This window comes from Chelonoidis abingdonii, chromosome 17 (genome assembly GCF_003597395.2).
Source record: "Chelonoidis abingdonii isolate Lonesome George chromosome 17, CheloAbing_2.0, whole genome shotgun sequence".
Lineage (NCBI taxonomy): Eukaryota > Metazoa > Chordata > Testudines > Testudinidae > Chelonoidis > Chelonoidis abingdonii.
The window spans coordinates 22464961-22484917 of NC_133785.1; the positions used below are offsets into that span (position 1 = coordinate 22464961).

The following is a 19957-nucleotide window of genomic DNA, read 5'->3' on the forward strand; positions in this document are numbered from 1 at the left end:
AGAGCCCATAACACTGCAGTCAGAAATTTTTTTAAAAAGTCTAATTAAAATACATTCCTAACTGGGGGAGGGGGGATAATGTGCTTTTTGAAAAAAAATCTATTTTTTCTCCTGAATCAGCACTGATCTTTGCTAGTTCAATTTCTTCCCCCAACAGTAGCTGAGACCAACAGCGGTTTTTGATTCATTTCCAGACTGGTTTCCCAGCAATAGTCCAGATTTCCAAGTTAGCCATTTTATCTCCAGTGCCTGCCTGCCAGCCTCCTTTTCCCATCTTTGAAATTTTCTGTCTGATTAACGTTTTTGCAGATTTCCACAACAGCCCATGGTTTCTGGATTTTAAAGCTTAAGAGCCAATCACAGTAATAGAGTCCAACAGGCTGAGCATTGTAGTTTATTTTCTGTGTTATTACTCTTGGGTGTTAGACCGTGATCCTTTATGCTACAGCAGACTCTGATATACCCATTTCAATTTCTTGGGCCATTCTTCCTCCATGGTATGTTCATGTACACAAAAATTTGCCACATGATCAGCTTGACAGAACACACTATAGTAGATTGGAACCAAGTAGTAAATAGCTAATTTACCAGCAGAACTCTCACACAATAAGCTTTTGCTGGCTTTGGAGGCAGCTTTATGACTAAGATATAATTTAATTCTAGCTGAGGTTTTTGAAGAGTCTGAGAAGTGGAAGCAAGATATGCAGTCATGATATGTGGACAGAGATTAGTCTTGAACCAGATCGAACCACCCGTCCTAAACTTTGGCGGGAGAGGAGGGTTTAAATCTGAATCAGGATCCAGATGCAGCTTTCATGACTGGCCTTCTTTCTGTAACAGTCTGAATCTAAATCCAGGGTTCAAGCACCTTCCAGCCTTTCAGGGGATGGAGTTCAAATCCCAGATCTGAACTGAGCACCTGTGACCATTCGCTAGAAATACATGATCACATGCTGTGTAAAACAGAGGAAGTCCTGATTCCCAATAACAATGCCAGCTTTAGGAGCATTGAATGCAATGAGGTTAATTTATAGCACCCCCTACCCCCAACTCCAAATCATATAATAATGCAGGCAGGTGACATTTGCATGTTCCTGGCGAAACACTCTCTCAGCGTTAATGTCATCCTCTTGCATGATGGCTATGAATTCTCCTTTCACCAAAGTCCTCTCCGTACCTTCTCATTTTCACATCTCTAGTCAAGCCCTGCAACTTTTCCCAATCCTTAAAAGCACAATCAGTTCCTCCTAAACACCTTTCCCAGTGCACAACCATGCATTGCTGCATGTGCCTTTGGGATGACTAGCATATTACTGCATTCAGAAGAAATGTTACAGAAAGTTGTTAAACTTCCACAGCAGCCCCAAGTAAACTTTCCAGCTTTATTAGAAATGCCACCCTTGGAAAATTAAAGATATGCACCATGGCACAGATGGTGCGTGCCCACCTACACCCATATTGTAGTGTCGTATCATCAACTGCACTGAACGCAGCAGAATCAGAACTGACATCAAACTAATTGCTTTAGCAATTATAAGGCATTTGGAATAGAAGACTCACCAAGTCTTAATTAAGAAGCAGATTGAACAGGCTCTAGCATCTCATGGTTCAGAAATGTCAGAATAATCAGATATCAGTTGTCTTGGGTAGAGTTTCAAATGGCAGGGTTGTGCATATATGTATGTCTGTGCGTGCATGTGTACATGTGATGCTCAGAAAAGCGTAAGTGCAATAATTTACACTTGCTTCATTTGGAACAACTAACACATGAACATTAGCGTGGATGGGATGTACTCCAGCACTGAAATTTTTTTTAAGGAAATAGATAATAATTCTGTAGTGCATCTGTGTAGCTGGAGTGACTGGATCAGAAATGTTGCTGTAAATATGTTCAGAGGAACTGGGTTGAAACTAGCAGGAAGGTATTGCTATTTGTTGTTAGGATAGTACTATAATGAACAGGGTTCTATTGTGGTAGGAACTGTACGTATGCATAGTGAAAGTGAGTCCCTGCCCCGCAGAGCTTATATTTGTGCTCAGTGTGCTATATTATACACTATCTATTTTGTCAATATATTTTAAACCATATAACCACTGCATTCTAGTTATGAGACTAAAGCCATGTCCCATTTGTGGTAATTCATGATCCTGCAGCACTTGTAGGAGTTAGTTAGCCTGATTTGGGGTATCACATCCTGCCTATCTAAAATTCCCTCCATGTGACTTCAGCTGGGTGTGACATCCTTCTTCACTTCCTGTCCTAAACTGATGCGTTGTGTATTGTTGCCAGGTACTGTTACTGTGAAGTGCTGAATGCCTTCAGCTCCCAAGAATTCAGTGGGAGTTGAGGGCACTGAGCTCTTTCCAGGGATTTCTCAGCACCTGGCATGGATCAGTCCCTTAAAGAGCAGACACTTCCAACTCCAGAGGTGTCTGGGACCTTGCAGGATGAAATCACTATGTTATCTGGTGCATCTGTGCAGACCCTGTCTTCAAGGACCATGTAGTTTGAAGGATTTAATTTAATTGATTCCTGGTTACCCACTTCCTTTCCTTTTCTTTCCCCAGGAGACAGTCGGAGAGCCCTTCTTCCTGTTGCTTTGTGCTATCAAACAGCAGATCAACAAGGGTTCCATTGACGCCATCACGGGAAAAGCCAGGTATACTCTCAATGAAGAATGGCTGCTGAGAGAGAACATCGAGGCAAAGCCAAGGGTAAGTGAGTCTTGAACCCCTCACATGATGCCATGTCAGGATTCTGCAAAAGCCTAAAAGACAATTTAAAAATGTTTGACCAAGAAAACTGTACAGGCTGATGTTTAAAAAGAGAGAGCTTTGCAACTGTACTCGCAAAGTATGTGTGTAATGTTGCACCTTCGATTGCATGTGTCATTCCTTTGATCGCACAGTCAGATCAGATTATTGGCCGTGTAAATGATTCACCCTCCTCTGCAAATGCTATTACCCAGTTTGCACATGTAATTGTGATAATCGTGCATGTTAGACATGCAGTGGTGTAGGCACTTTTCATGTGCAGTGGTGACCCTGCCTGTTTCAAAATCAGGCATACAACAACCTAGACAAGGAACATATTGAACCTGGCTCTTGCAGAGTCCATCTGATTGGCCCAGATCAGGGGTGATGCTAAATAGATAGATATTGTTCTCTAGCAGTCAGAGGGTTAAAGAACAAAGAGTGTCTCCTCTTTACAGTTTCTGGCAAGTCAGTGACTTCATTGCCAATGAGAAGTTGCTAGCTATAAAGTTGCAGGTTTGGTGTGAAGGCTTTTATACAGGATGTTACAGGAATCCTGCTGAAAAGTAATCCTGTAAAATGCCTCTCAGGAATAAGTCAGACAAAAATGTATATTCAAAAAGACTTGTTACCACCAGTCTGACAGAGAATGCAGTAGACAGGCCTGTCCAGACACTGGCCCAAATTCTGCGTTTGATATCAGTGGGGGAAACCTGGAGCAGCTCCACTAAAACCAGTGAGGCCACTCTAGATGTACACCAGTGTGACTAAGAGCAGGTTTTGACCCTATATCCTTAGCTGCATCTCTGCAGATTACTTTTTCAATTGACCTGTGATTCACTATGCAGACTAAGGAGGATTAGCAGCAGGACTCTGGCTATTAACTTTCTCAGCAGAGATGGTAACGTCATGAGTTTGAGTGGGAGAGTGTTGCTAACCCTTTGCTTGCAAGTAGCAGAAATAAGCCAGAGCAAGGTAGGCAGCTTGAAGCAGAGTGAGTCCTGGATTAGTTCATTCTCACTGCCAAGCCCCCAGATGATGGTAACTGAAACTGGTTTGAAATCTGGCTGCACATTTCACCTTGAAAAAAAACGACCTGTCATTAGATGCTAGGGGCAAACTTTTCCCTTTGACTCTGCCTATGTATTCACGTATTCCATGCTCTTTGCCATGCATTCTTGGTGTGTATGCTTCCATTGACACATTAGGCTGGGACTTCCAAAGGAGCCAAAAGAAGCTGGGCACCTAACTCCGTTGGGCTTCTGTGAAAATTCCGGCTGTAATTGTCAGGCGTGATTTTAAGTGCCCTGCTGTTAACAGAGGTACAAAAACAACACCCATAACAGTGTGGTGCAAAATGGGAGGTGGTGCCAAAGCTCATTTGAAATCAAGCTGGTAGTATTATGGGGGTGAGGGAGAGGCTGGAGCAATTTTGACTGGAAAGTGGGATTTGAATTGGAATATTGGATCAGCCCAGCTTGTGTTGGGAGGAGCAATGTGATTGGACACTCAGAATGTGAGCCTCTGTCGCTCTTCCTTTGACTTCATTGGTAGCTTCACCATGGGGGAGAATAGGATACGCTCCGCACTGTCCTGTTCTCCCAGAAGATAGCCGTCACTTTTGCTGTCCTGTGATTGGCTGGTTTTCACGATGTCCTCCACAATGGGCCAATTTACCCCTTCCGTAAGGTAGCACAGCTTCATCGACTCCTATGTCACTGCCCCCACTTACCCCAGTACTAAAATTGGCCCAATGGCTAATACAACAAAACCTTTATGCAACTGAGAGAGTCCATTCATAGCATTGCAGGAAGTCACAACAATGGGCACTGACTGTCTCCCTTGTCACCAGTCCCAGCAGGACATGAATGGCCATGGAGACTGAACAGCCCTCTCACCCTTAGAGGTGGTCCCTGTGGGGCAGGGCTAAGGCCCTTTAGCAGGGCAGAGTGGGGGAAGCTTGCACTGTTGCTCCACATGTACCCCTAGCTCTGTGAATAAACAGGGGCCTTCAGTCTCCAGGGCTGTAAATCAGCATCTTTCACCAGCACTGAGACTCAGACAGAGATTCCGTTCAGTGGGATTTGTCGCAGCACGATGCATGGAATGTACCTATAAAAACAGTACGTGCCCTGCAACCTCTTGGGTCCTTGGGAATCAACAGCCCATTATGGATCATCCCCATCCATTACAGATCACCCCAACTCTAACTCTGCCTCTCCCCACAGAACCTCAATGTGTCCTTCCAAGGCTGCGGCATGGACTCTCTGAGTGTTCGGGTCATGGACACAGATACTCTAAGTCAAGTTAAAGAGAAGATCCTTGAAGCTTTTTGCAAGAATGTCCCGTACTCCCAGTGGCCAAGAGTAGAAGATGTTGACCTTGGTAAAGACTCTTTTCTCTTGAGAAATGCCAGTCCTTATTTTAAGGGTGAAGGAGCTCACTGTGTACAGGATGGTGCCCACTGTCAGGCAGAGCAGCTATCAGCTCTTGGCATCGGCATTGGCCAGTTGGGTGGATAGAGAGGGGGCATACCGAGAGGAAGTAGAGTCTGTTCCACGGGAACAGCAATCCCTGGGAATGAGTCATAGGGCCAAATTACAGTTGGTTTGACTGTTGTGTGAAGTGCTGTACGTTAGGACAGGAGAAGCTGGTGTTATGTACACAGCAAGTGGACAGGAGAAAAGCCTAGGACATTGGAGAGGTACTTTAACTTGCACCTTCTTAAACCCTGCCCTCCTCTCTTCTGGCCCCTGTGTGTATTGCTCAGCCCAGCATGGGCTGTCTTACTCTTAATTCCGGACACTGTTATCTGCAAACTAATGGGTAACATTCATCACCTTACCAGCACTAGTCTGGGCATAGACTAAGACATTTCTTTTATCTACCAGTGGCAGGGTTTCTCAAACAGGTCACCGCTTCTGTAGGGGAAGCTCCTGGCGGGCAAGTTTGTTTACCTGCCTCATCCGCAGGTCCAGCTGATTGCGGCTCCCACTGGCCACGGATTGCTGCTCCAGGCCAACGGGGCCATTCCAGTAGCTCCCATTGGCCCGGAGCAGCAATCCACAGCCAGTGGGAGTCGCTATCGGCCGGACCTGCGGACGGGGCAGGTAAACACGCCAGCCAGAGGCTTTCCCTACAGAAGCGGCGACCCCTGTTTGAGAAACCCTGGCCTATGGGCCATCTCTTTTTCCAGGGAGCCAGGTGTGATCCAGGCCCTAACAATGAAAGGGAAAGTTAAGAAACAGCTGTGTCCTGTTCAGCTCTTTGTCAGTAGTTGGCCAAGGTGTTGCCTGGCCCTGCTCTCCATCCCAATTGACTTGGAATGGTGAGCGTGGCCATGGGTGCCACACTAGGCAAGTGCACTCAAGGAAAAATGGAGACGTTTACATGGCCATTGGAATTCAGTGTCACAGGTAGCCACGAAGGGGTGACATTCACCATGGCCAAAGCCTCACTAAGCAATGTCCATGCAGAAGGCAAGATGTGCACCAAGTAGCAATCCTGCCCCTCACTCTGCTCACCACTAGCTGGTGCCCCAGTACATGTCTCCTGGTAATCCTGCAGAAGAGCGGGAACACTTTGCTTTTTCTCCGTTGGCTGATGCACACTGGCATTTGGGGCCTGGAATCTGGTAAAATGAAGCCCAGGCACAGCAATCCCCGCTCTCTGCCCACGCTGCACAGCCCTCCCACTTGTGCACTGTGCGGAGTGGGTCAGATTACTGTGTGCAGTGGAGAATTTATGTCGGATGGGGACTGACAGGGCTGCACACTTGCAGTGTCTCTGAACACCTGGTGAGATGGTCAGAACCCTCTGCACCTCCATCAGTCCAGTTGGGCTCAGTCCCAGTTCACCTTCCTGCCTTAAACCAGGAAATTGCACTGCCCGCTTCTCGAGTTAATCCTAAAAGCTTTCCTACCGCAGGCCTGTGAGAGTCAGCTGTGTTCCAGTCACATGGAACAGCAGAGCCCCCAGCACCTCCAAGCACCTGTTCTCTACATTGAATGTGGCATCTAAGCAGACATTACTCCAAGCCAAGGTACACGTGCCCTGCTCAGGCTGGCTTTGCATTAACTCCCTTGTCTGTATTTAGAATGGTTTGCCACAAGCACTGACAGCTACGTCCTGCGGGACCTCGATGACACTTCAGTGATGGAGGACGGCAGAAAGAAGCTCAACACTTTAGCCCACTACAAGGTAAAACTGCAAGTGCTCACAGAGGGACTTCACTTCCTTCCAGCCAGTCTGTCCTCAGGGACGTTCCCTTTCCAAGGAGGATTAGCAGAGACAAGCAGGAAGGTTGCCAGAGCTCCATGAGAGCTTCCGGGGAACAGACATCTGCCCTGGCAAGAAACTCATTAATATTGCAACACACTGAGATTAATTAAATGCTCTTCATGCAAAACAAGTTATTACTAACAACATAAAAGGCTCCTATTCCCAATGGCCACCATCCATGCTGATTAACATCATAGCACTCCCGTTCCCTGCTCCCACTGAAATCTATGATAGAGTTGTCATTGACTGTCCTGAGAGCAGCCTCTGGCCCACAAATGAGAGCTGTTTGTTTTTGTAACAGGGCGTTCCACTTAAAGTGACGCTGTCAAGGAGCTGAAGCCTAAAATGTAGGTTACGTGTGATTTCACCAAAAATGGATCTGAACGGAGATGTTTTCTTGGCTCTTTTTACTTTTAAAACTAAATGAAAACTGGGGTTTTTATTGGATTCTTGATTTCCACATAGCCCTGGAATGCTGGAAGCACAACCCACCCTGCACTGCAGCACAGTGCATGGAAAACCAAAAGTGAAACATTATGATCACTATTACTGAGCTAGTACCTCCGAGCATCATTCAGGGACCACGACCCCGTTGGGCTAGGTGCTGCACAAAAACAGAACAAAAAGACCGGCCCTGCCCTGAAGAGCTGACAATCTAAATTTGATGGCATTCTTCCTTGGGAGTGAAAGCATCTAAATGTGAAAAAGCCATTTTCTTTTCTTTTGAATAATCTGATGTGTTGTTATTTTAATACATAAATCTGAGGTGTCCATCACCATGGTGTCTAGAACCATTTATCTATCTTAGATACTTATATGGCCTCCAGTACCATAGTATTGGAGCACATCACTGTCTTTAAGGTGTTTATTCAGCGAAGAAGGGACATACTGTTATCCCCATTTTACAGACAGGAAACTGAGGCTCAGAGAGCCCAAGTGATTTGCCCACAGTCACAGGAAGTCTGTGGCAGAGCAGAAAATTGGACCCAAGTCGTAGATTAGCACACTAACTATCCTTTCTCTCTTTATTTAGAAATAACAATAGTTTCCCCACCAGAGGAGCTTGCACTAAACACACGCACGCACGCACAAACGCACACACACACAGAGCATTTCATTTCTTGCTTGGCTTCAGTCAAATCCAGACAGTGTATTTCTTCACGCTCCTAGTGAAGGCCATTCTCCCATCCGTCTTCTTAGCCTGGAGAAAGAGATGAAGTGTGGGCCTTGCCCTGAAAGTGGCAAGGCACCTGTGTCATTAGTCACTAGGGCCCAGATGCTCAAAGGTATTCAGGTGCCTAACTCCCGTTGATGTCATTGAAATATTGGGAGTTAGGCACCTAAATCTGGTGCTAATGTCAGAGCATTTTATTCCGTAAGGTGTGGTTGTCATCTTGAGCGTGGCAGTTTATGTTTGCTGCTCAAACACAGCTGCATCACCAGTACAAGGCTGCCCCAGCTACAGAGCTACCTCGCTTAGCTGTAATCCCGAGTATTCCTTGACATCTCTTACCTTTGTTTTTCTTGTCCTCCTCAGATTCCTGAAGGTGCATCTCTGGCAATGAGTTTATCAGATAAGAAGGACACCACGCTAAGTCGAGGTAATTTGCTTTTCTCTCTCTTTCACAGTGATTGCACAGGTGACCTTTGTTTTTAGTGATGGGAAGTGGAATCAGGGTTAGCTCTGAGGAGGTGCAAAGAGCCTGCAGCCTACACATTTCAGACCTCTCGCTGAACAGATGAGTGTGGGGTTAAGCTTTTCATGGCTAGCTAGAATATTGTGGTTCCCATCATTCCTGGAGCACCATCCCCGGAAATGCATCAAGCATTCAACCAGTGATGATAATCAGCTTCAGCCTATGACACACCTCCTCTTTGCCTGGGAATACTGTAAACACATGGGCAGCCCCCATCAGTACACAGGGCAGATCTTTCTGAGATGCCTGCAGCCCCAGTACTGGATGCCCTCAGTTTCAGCTTCATCTGTCTCTTTTCTGTGGTGCTGCACAGCATGGCAGGCTATCAAGCTGTGATCCTCTCTGGGACCCAGAGCCTGAGTTAAAACTTGATGTGAGTAAAAACTGAGGATTTGGCCCCACAGTCGTAGTGTGATGTCAGCTTTGCTGGGCCGGGTGGCCTGGCTACTTCTAAGTGAGCCTGTGACAATGGAATAGATCATTGTGTCCTTTGGAAGCTATCAGAGCTCCAACAGGATCTACAATTGTTCTTCTTTGAGTGTTTGCTCATGTCGATTCCATTGTGGGTGTGCACACACCCACGTGCTCAGCTGTCGAAGACTTATGCCTCAGCGCTACCAGTAGGGCCGGCTGTGGCGCCCTCTGGAGTTCCGAGCTCATGGCACAGTATATCAGGATCTCCAATTGTTTTTCCAGCTGGTGCTCTTTACCCAATGGGGCTTATGATTAAACTGTGTCCTACATTCAGTGAAGAGGCATTCATGGCACTGTGGCAAATATATATAGAATGAGCAATCAGCTCTTAAATGCCCCCTCCTTTCCACTGAATTCTTTACTACCAACAAGCCCCAAATGTCTTCAACTGGTCACAGAACGCTTATGCTACAGGAACTTGTGTGGCTGAATCCTGCCATTTATATATGAACTGTGCAGCACCCTCAGCCAGAATTGATGGCTAGACAAAGAGACAGAAAGACAGAGCAGAGACACTTAGTGCTCTATTGACTGCAGTGCATGACATTCTCTGTTTGGCGGCCAACAGTCTGAAAAAAAAAATAATGGGAATCCAAAGAGCTGGGAGCAGTGTTGCTGCAGTATTTTGGCAGAGCTGGGGGCAGGGGGAGGGGGCAGGACTGGAGACTGCCGGGAATATAATATGTTGGTCATCAGGCTGGACAGCATGAGGTCATCTCCATCAATGTTGCTGAATAGGCCCATTTGTCACGCTTTGTACTTGAATGGCTGCTGTTTAGTGTTGTGAAAGCGCAGCTCCCAGTTTCTGCTGAATGCTTCACATCAGGCACAGGGGTGACGAGCTTTTAGTTGGATGAGTGGTGTATAAGTAGTAGATCATGGTCGATCTTCATGTGTCACTCTGACATTCTGAGATGAAACTTCCAAACTTTTCATTCCAACACTAAGGGTTTTAGAGGTCACTTGTAAATAGGAAAAACAATTGATTTTGTGTCCTTTTGTGTTAAGCCCCTTTTTAATCTGTTTATACAGCATCTAGCACAATGGAGTCCTGGTCCATGACTGGGGCTCCTGGGCACTATGGTAATACAAATAAGAATAAGAATACTCATTTCTTTTTTAACCTTAAACATCTGGATTATCAAGTCTCCTCCTGTGTTTGCTCAAGTACTGTGTAGAAAATGGGGCCGGGATCTATCTATCCCTCAGTTTGAAAGAGTTTGAATCTTTCACAAAGAAACTTTCTCCCAGATGTTTGTTGGAGGTTTGCATTGAATAGGTGTTTACAAAAACAAAACAGAAAAGGAGGCGTTTGAAACTCTCTAATCAAAGGTCCCTTCCCCTTTCAATTACGCAGGGTTAGTCTCTTTTAATGTCAGGATTCATCTACTTCTCAAGTGCTGCATAGAGTCATCCAGCAAAGACAGGGTAGAAAATAATTTCATATGAAGAATAAAATCAAACATAAAGTTTAAAGGCTGCCAATTTTTTTAGGCCTTCACACGTACTGAAGAAGAAAAAATGGCACAACTCCAGTGTCATTTGCCTTTGAGATCACTTTTAAGCCACAAGAATGTTGAAGGTCATTGCACTGCTTTGATGGAGGAGGAGAGTTGCGTTGGATGGAGCGGAGGGTGGAGGGAAAGTGTTGCACTGCCATGCAAGAGCAAGTTCAAAGAGCAGCTGAAGCAACACACCTACCCACCCTCTCCCTCACAGAGATGCTACCACTCAGAGTGACACACTCACAGAATAAGTGGAGTAGATTCAGGATGGTGCCCCAATCAAATGTGCCTTTGCAGAAATGTATGTCTTGTTGGGTCTTTCCCTGTAGCTATTGACCATCAGAGTCTGAAAGCAAAAATCATTGCCTGCAAACAAACAGTTACAGCAGGTTTTGGCCGCCAGTTTTAGTCAGCATATAGAAATCAATTTCCTTTCTGAGATCGAGTGATAAGAGACTTCCTGAAATCTAAGTCAAACAGTATGTTGTCCAGTAATGATAAATTCTGAAATACAGCCCAGACAAGGCCAAACATAACTAGTGATCAGAGTGCAGGACTGGAACTTGGCGACTCACAAGTTCTAATCCTGGCTCTGACACGGTCTTCCGGCAAGTCACTGTGCCTCTCTGCCTCCGTTTCCCCATCTGTCAAATGGGTTAAATACCAACTTCACAGAAGGGCTGTCAAGATTAGCTAAAGTGCCTTGTACGGGAATCACTAAGTGTTGTCCTGGCTGCTCCTTCCCCCAAACACAGCACCCATACCCAAACTTTTCCATTAACTGATTCTGTATGAAGTTGTCTGCGTCACAACATAGCAAACTAAGCTGTTCCGTTTTTCTTTATTTTTTCCAGTGAAGGATTTGGATACCGAAAAATACTTTCATTTAGTAAGTATCCCATTCCAAAAGCAATCAAGGCTGATGACTCTCCCACTGTGTGTGGCCAAGGCTGTTTTCCTTGGGGGATTACTTCACCCATCTCCCACCTCCTCCCCCTTTCCTCTGTAGGAAATGTCTATTTGGGAACTGGACCCTCTCACCAGGAAATTGCCTGAGAAAGGAGGTAGTGATAACTTAAGGAAAAGGCAATCAGTGCACACAAATCCCAACAACAACTTCCCTGGAGCCCTGTCTTGTGGCTGGGAAAAGAATTACTTAGCTAGAGGAGTGTAGTGGGTGGTAAGGAGGCCTGACCAGATGGAATTTGCAATGTACAATTGTTACAGAATGAGCCTGCCTTGCAGCAACGTATTAATGTGCGCTCAAAGGGCAGTAATGCTGTGTGGAGTTTTTTTGTCAAAGGCAATGCTAGGAATGCTTTCCATATGTACAGTAAATGCAGGCAGATGCATTTGTCACCCAGCTAGCTTGTTGGCTGGTGATCAGACCTGCCCAGGGGGTTGGCTGACCTCCTGTGCTTACTGCGTTGTTTGTGTAAGAAGGTAATACTTGAACATACGATGTGTTTGGCAGAGAACATTCAGTTTTTATCGTAATCTTGATCATAGTCTCAAACATATTTCACCTTTTTGATGGCTGCCAACTAACAGATACAGGAAGAGCAAAACCCTGCTAGTCGGGGATATTTCAAAAAATGGAGTGCACTGCAAGCCTATCAACTTAATCTTTACAAGGAAGTCGTTTCTGCCATACCGAAGGATTCCAACCTTTTTATTCTTTGCTCAATCATGAATTGTTATAGCAAGAGATCTTCATCTGGCCTAAATCAGCATAGCTCCTCTGATGTTGATGGTGCTGTTCCGATTGACACCAGCTAAAGATCTGGCCCAAAGAGTTACATTCCAAAGTGGGGGTAGGTAGGTTCCAATGGTATGAAACTCAATGGGAGAGGAGAATCATACTCAATGTGACTATATTATTATGATATTCCTGGTAACCTCTTCCCCCCATGGTATTTCTGCTTTTGGACCCATGTCATTTCCATGTATGTGATGGAAGAGGAGAGAATGCTCTTTCAGCATTGATTATGTTAATATAACCTAGCTCCATGGGGCTGAAACACTATGTGTGACAGTGGCAGAGGAACCTCTTTACACTACACTCAGTGAGATGCTGGCTCCCCATGGTACCTCCCCTTCAGAGAGACCAACAGCGGGGGCGAGAGGCTGCATATAGGACAGCCTTACCAGCATGAAACATAAAACCGGTGCTGGAATGGAAACAGAGCAGAGATCTGTGACCTGCTCTATCTGCCCGTTACCGTTAGAGAGTTCAGAACAACAGCATGGACTGAGCAAGAAGATAGGAGAGAGATGCCTTTTTCCTAATCCCAGCTTTGCCACTGAAGCCTTAGGCAAGTCACTTAATAAATAAATATTGTTACTCACCCATCTCAGTGGGGTAGTGAGGATTTACGAGTTCATGCTTGGACAGCACTCTGAAAGTCTGAAGTGATGTACTGTTAAAAGTTATAAGGGGGAAAGGGGCTTTTCAAGCATCAGGAAGTATTTTAAGAACTTCACATCTTTCCAAATAAAAAATATGTGCTTAAATAAAAAATATTGGAGTACTGCAGGAGAAGAGAGAGAGGGTGAAAGTGCACATAGAAAATAATAATAAGAGGTTCATCAGTGACATGCTAGGGCACTGCCGGGGCATTAATTCAATGATCTGAATAATGGAACATTTAGATTTTGTTTTTTGTTTTAAAGGTAGCAGGGGGTTTGTTAACCAATCAAACAATGTTTTTGTGCTTTTTCCACATTTCAAGGCAGGCTGCTTTTTCTGGCCTTGTGTTGCTGGTATCCCAAATTACAGCAGCACTGGGGGAATTCAAGAAGTGACATAGAGCAAAAACTTAAATGAAATTGAGCGGTTCATTTTTGTTGTCCAAGTTAAGAGAAATAGAACAAAAGGCACAAATAGCAAAAAAGTCAGTTTGAGCTTTAAGTTTCTTTCAGTTTTAACTAATCTAATTGTGTGTTTAGCAGCATAGATAATGTTCTATTTAATATATAAATTGTGTGTTGGTAGCATCCCTTTTTACTCAGTAAAAAGATGTCCCGAAGGCAGGAATCATAAACATATTTTTTTTTTATATTGACTCAGGTTCTTCCAACTGATGAACTGATTGAACATAAGAAGTCCCATAGACAGAGCCATAGGAAAAAAGTCCTACCTGAGATCTACTTGACCAGGTTACTGTCTACAAAGGTAAGAGAAGCTGGGGCAATGTGAGAGTTTTGTTTATGGGAAATAGGATTTCTGTTGGTAGCTCTGTCATAAAATGTGGCTTGTTATTTTTAAGCAAGGTTACATTATGCCCTAAGTAGAGATGGGTGCTGTAGCATCCCTCACTGTAGAGAAGAGATGGGACTCTGCCATAGCGAATATAAGGAGGCTGAGGCTGCTGGACATAAGCAGACCCTATAGTTTTCTCTGACTTTCTATTTGGTAATCTGCCTAATGAAACCACACTTTACCTTCCTGTGGCCTGGCCTATACACTTAGGAAAGGGATTCGGACTACGACACAGGCTCAAGACCCAAAATTAAGATTTGGGCACAGACTTCCCCAAAGTTTGGGGATGTTCAGATCAGAGGAGGGGGAAGAGCATTGGTTCAATCTGCATTCGGTTTGGAACTTCCCTACACTCCAAGGGTATTTGGATCCAGGGCTTGGGCTCAAGCCCATCTTTAATCCCAGTGTGATGTATAGCTGGACCAGAGATCATAAGAATGGCCAACAGTCTCTAGTTTTCTATTTACTGTGCAGAATAATCACAGATGTGCTCTGAGATCCCAGCAGTAAGAAAAAGCAATCTCTATGCCAAAAGAAATTAAATCCAAACTGGAGCTAATTATATCACCAGGCACAAAACTAACCTTTCTCTCTCCTGTTTTGCATCCCTCTCCTCCCTTGATTTACTAAACTGGCAGCAAAGTCTCTTCCACTTGTGAAGAGCAAACCCAATCCCCTTAGAATAGTAACTTTGTTTTAGTTGTTGCTGCTTCACCTTGGTCAATGCTATGTGCGCTTGTCCCCTAGGGAACACTGCAGAAGTTCCTGGATGACCTATTCAAAGCCATTCTCTGTATGCGAGAGGACAAGCCGCCTGTGGCTATCAAGTATTTCTTTGACTTTCTGGAGGAGCAAGCAGAGAAAAGAGGGATCTCTGACCCTGACACTTTGCACATTTGGAAAACCAACAGGTTTGGAAGATGCAACCCATTATTTCCTTCCTTTCCAGCTCACAGACAAGTAGATGCAAAGCCAAAGTGCCCTGAAATAATCATTAGAGTGATAATGCAGAGAGCTGGTAATAAATACAGGATTTAGAGTGCTTGGTGGGGCAGAGAAGTGGGGTGGAGGCAGAAACAGAGAGCTGAGGGGTACAACTAAGGGACAGAGGAAAAAGGGGCAGAAAGGGGGACAGAAAAGCAGAGGGGCAAGTGGGGACAGGGAGCTGGCAAAATTGCCAATGACAGGTATTCAGAAATCCTGAGTCTGGCCCACAAAAAGTCATGAGATTGTCTTAAAAATCACAAGATTTTTGAAGAAATATATTTGGGTTCTGTTTCTTTGCCTTCTGTCTTTTGAACCTTTCGGGGGTCACATTTTCAAGCTTCTCTCTGCAGCCACTAAGGCTAGAAAGTTACTGTTTTTTTAATGACTGCTGAGATTTTGGCATTTTTACATGACTCCAGGAGCTGGCATTTCAAGAATACCATATAGTGGGAGACAGATGATAAAAGTAGCAAGAGTTGGCAGCACAGAGCAAGAAGAAAAGCAGAGAGCTGGGGCCAGACTACTAAAGAAGACCATAGAACACAGAAATGAGGAATGAGCCAGAGGGCCAAGGCAGAGATAGAGAAAAACTTGAAGGAGGTTCAGCCATCTTAACAGAAAAGGAGCAGAGAGAATTAGGAGGAAAGGAGAGGGAGAGCTTGAAGGAGAGGCTCAGCGCCTCTCAGATGAGAGGGGCAGCTGGCCCTGAAGTTGCTGCAATGGGACCAGCTGTTCCAACCCCAACACATGGAAATTAAGAACATACTTTGGGAGGGAAGATCAGTGGGTATGCAAATTAGCATAATTGTTTGGTTTAGGATATGGAACTTTTATCTCCAGGTTTTTGATGTGCCAATAGATAGGGCTGCTAATGGGCTACAAAGCTTTTCGCTCCTTGGCCTCTGGTTCTAATCCAGTCCAAGTTTGTTGTGAGCCAGAGTTGTTACCATCAGATGCTCAGAGTTCTGGTTGGTGGTCTCAGTAGAATGCCATGTGAGCAGGCCTCTCCATCCCCATTGGCACTTGAGCTGACAGCCTCAGGAGCAAAGCCAAGGAACACGAGACACAGAACTGGTCCATCTAGGCCAGGGAGGAGCAGGTGAAGAGAAGTTTGCACTACTGCTGTCTGTGCTGTAGCCATTTCGTGGCAAGCTGTGTTTGCAAGACAATCTCACCAGTACAGAAATAGCTGCCACAAAGGTGTTCCAAACATCTGTGCTAGGAAAATAGGGTGAAAGCGACAAAAAAGAGCAAGACAGCAATGGCCGTCTGAGCTTATGCCCTTGGAGAGAGAGAAAGCGTATTGAAGGTCAGACACAAGGGATGTTTCCCAGGACTATGCCCACCCATCAAGCCCTAGTTACATTCTGACACTGGGACGGATGGACAGGGATCAGCACCACTTATAGGAAGTTAGTTCTAAATTTACAGGCAAAAGCATAGAGATCTTTCATGGACGATGCAAGGCTCAAGAAATTACTCAAGGTGTAATGCAGCGATCATACCTAGGTAGGGATACTCATGCATACTCCATACCTGATCCTTACACTGCACCCTAGGGGAAAACACCCCATCATCTGTGAAACAAATGCCTGCCCCTTCTAGCCAGGGTGAGGCAGGGCAAGGGATGGTAACAACAATTAAATAACCTTGTCTCCATATTTTTCCCTTTTCTTTTTCTCTTGTGTTTTTTTCCTCCATCATCCTGTCTGCTTTTTTCTTTCTTATTCTCAAATCACTCTGGAGTGATCTGGGAATGATGAAGTTCATCCAGTCTGTTTCTTATGCTTTCCTGTGCAGCCTACCTCTGAGGTTTTGGGTCAACATTCTGAAGAATCCCCAGTTTGTCTTTGACATCGACAAGACTGACCATATAGATGCCTGTCTCTCTGTCATAGCCCAGGCCTTCATCGATGCCTGTTCCATCTCTGACCTACAGCTGGGCAAGGTAGAGATCTGCAGCTCCCACTAAGATGGACCTTTCCTTTCACCCCACTCTCTGCTCAGGGTTGGCCTTACAAGAATTGAAATTGGGTGATGGGAGTGCATGGTTGTAGGCATGCTGGAATGATAGGCAACATGGGAGCCAGAGTCTGGGAAGTAAAGGAAATTGAGGCCTAAATGGTGACTGGATTGTTCTGGGACCTTCATCAGTAGACCAGGTGGTGGGCTGCCCTGTGTATTATCCCCGTTGCCGGCCCCCCTCCCCCCCCCTCCTTCCCCAAGAGACACGGCTATGGTGGCAAAAACCCTAGGGGACACGGAATTATACAGACCAAAACAAAAGTCCTTTTAGCAATATTACCTATTCCATTCAGGGAACTGGTAGAAGCTATACTGACAAAATCAGTATAAACTGGTCTCCACTATCAGGGTTTGCTGGTATAGTCCTTTTTCTAGTGTAGACAAGGCTTTAGTGAACTAAGCACAAGACTGGGAGTCAGAAACTACTGCAATCTCATCTAAGCTCCATCTCCACAGGTATTTAGACACCTAATTCTCACTGAAATCAATAGATGTTAAGCACCTAAATAACTTGAGATTCTGGCCCTTGGTCCTAAATTTTCGACATGTGTGCGCATGGGCAGTGGGTGAAGGAGGCTGGGGGAGGCTAAGCCTTCCCAAACCTCCATTAATACTCCCTGCTGCAGCCCCAGGGCTGGACCATGGCAGGGCTCTGAGCTCTTCTGGGTGGCACAGGCTCAGGGACTCAGTCCTGGCCAGATGGGGCTCCTCCGGACTGCTCTGGGTGCTGGCAGGCCAGCCAGGCTTGAGGCTGCTCCTGTACTCCAGGGGCCGGCCGAGGTTTGGGACAGCGCTGGTGGGCCAGCTAGCAAGAGCTGGGGGAGCAGAGCATCAGGCAGAAGGGGCAGGGCAAGGGGCTTGCCTCCCCAAACTGAGGGTGCATATGCCACATATGTGTGGTCCTTTTTGCACACACCTCTAACCATGCAATGCCAGGGTTGGGTACAAATAGAGCTGTGCACACAGAATGAACCCTAACTGGCATGCGTGCATCGATCATAGCCCACAGGCAGGTGAGGTCTACGTGGCAGTTCACTTGCACTTTTGAGAGTTTAAGCTTTAACCACTCAGGTTTCCTACCTGTGAAATAGAGCTAATAATAGTAACCTACTTCAGGAATTAAAGGGTTACCAAATCCACTTATATAAAGTTCTTTGGAAATACCAAGTGCTAGATAAGTACTATTAGTCTGAGGCTCTCATCCTGCCCCTAGCACATATTCCAATATTTATAAAGCAAGATCTCTGAGTTGCTCAGCCCAATAGCATGAGGTATTGTTTGTCCTGTATAGAAAATTCCTGTGGAATCAAACAGGTATGAAATCTTACAGGAGCCTATCGAAAATACTCTGAAAACATGACAGCGAGAGAGAGATTATGTATTTATGCCCCAAACCTGAAAAACAGTTACACGTGCTTTATTGTACACATGAGCAGGGACATTAACTTCTGTTTTAAGCACATATGTAATTGTTTGCAGGATCAGGATCTTATTTATTTTTATGATGATAGTAGCCAGAAATCAGGATCAGCTCCCATTGTACTAAGAGCATTACAAACATATACAAAGACACAGTCCCTGCCCTAAAGAGCATTCAGTCCTTTTAATTTCATTTGATTTCTAGCAGGGCTATCATAGGGTATTCTGGTCTCTAGGCAGTTCAACCACACCTACAGAAAAGCGATCATTCTTTATTAAGTCCTGGTGGTGTATCCAGAAGGGATCATTTTCAGTGTTGTAAAACTAAAAGCTACATGTCCCAGTTTGTTCAAGTGAGCAGTGCTCTGAATATGTGACTCTACAACTGCATGTGGCTAAGCAAGAGGGAGTGCTTTTGCCTCAGAGACCTTGCCAAGATCAGATGGCAGATCTAGGCACCATCAATTCACATAGGATTAATCAGTTTAGTTCTACCCTAACTATTTTGAATATGCCCATCACCCTGTTATCTAGGCATCTGATTCTATTCAGTCAGTGATTTTACCTCGCTGTTACACCATTGACTTCAGTGAAGTTACTCTTGATTTGAGGGAGCTCAGAATCAGGCCCAAGCATCTAGCTTCCTCTTGGGATTTTATGCTGCTGAGGCTACCCTCTGCACTTTACCACAGATAAATGTTAGTATTTCAGAACAGTTATTGGTCCTTATAGGCCTAATCCTGCAGCTCTTTATCCAACAAACAGTCTAATTGAAATCATGGAAGTAAGGACTCAAGGAATAGACTGTAAATATACAGCAGTCTAGAAAGTATGGGCCTGGGTCTCCTCTCTCTGCTATCTGTTTTACCCCCATGTAACTCACATCATCCTCAAACGCCATAGCTCAAGCAGCTAGAAGGAAGAGAAGTTGTGTGTGTTTTATTGTCCTCCCTTTGGCTCCTCTGAGTTTGGTGTTGACATCTGAAACTTCCTGACATAAATACGTTTTATGCATGAGTGCTGTAAATCATGTCCTCATGGTGCAGTATGTGACGCAGAGCACACCCTGTGTGGGGCTGGGTGTCGGAGCAGCGCATTCCACCTAAATTAAAAGCATCAGGAAGTCTTTACTGGGAGAGATTTAATACTGGAGGAAGATCTAATGAGTGCTTGATTTTTGTTTGTTTGGGTTTTGAACATTTTTAAGTCTGTTACGAAACACCTATAATTTGTCCTTGTCAAACTGTCGATTAGAGAAGAGGGGGGTCAGCTGGGGTCAGACAGCAGATGGAAATGTTTTCAGAAACACAATAGCATAAGAAAGGAATCGTTGAGTAATGTGGGAAGAATAAATCTCTCGCCTAAAAGTAAAGTGGCCTGTATATACAGTATGTCACCAGCCTTGCACTGATGTAATTGCACTGCTTTCAGTGGCGTTACTCCCAGTTTAAATTGGTATGAGATTAGAATCAGAGCACATAGATCTGTATTCCTTGTATGTAATAAACTGTAACGTGCAGTCCCTGTACCAACACACAATTTATAATACATAT

At 45.0% G+C, this 19957-nt stretch overlaps 1 protein-coding gene across 1 annotated transcript in view; it reads left to right on the forward strand.

Moving 5' to 3' along the window:
* The window catches only part of PLXND1 (plexin D1), a 138333-nt gene that overhangs the window by 109967 nt on the left and 8409 nt on the right, over positions 1-19957 (forward strand). Inside the window, exons 26-33 of the mRNA XM_032784260.2 lie at positions 2569-2715; positions 4983-5139; positions 6851-6954; positions 8573-8636; positions 11566-11600; positions 13782-13886; positions 14721-14884; positions 16761-16908. Of these exons, the coding sequence (XP_032640151.1) occupies positions 2569-2715; positions 4983-5139; positions 6851-6954; positions 8573-8636; positions 11566-11600; positions 13782-13886; positions 14721-14884; positions 16761-16908 (924 nt within the window). The remainder of the gene's footprint in view (positions 1-2568; positions 2716-4982; positions 5140-6850; positions 6955-8572; positions 8637-11565; positions 11601-13781; positions 13887-14720; positions 14885-16760; positions 16909-19957) is intronic.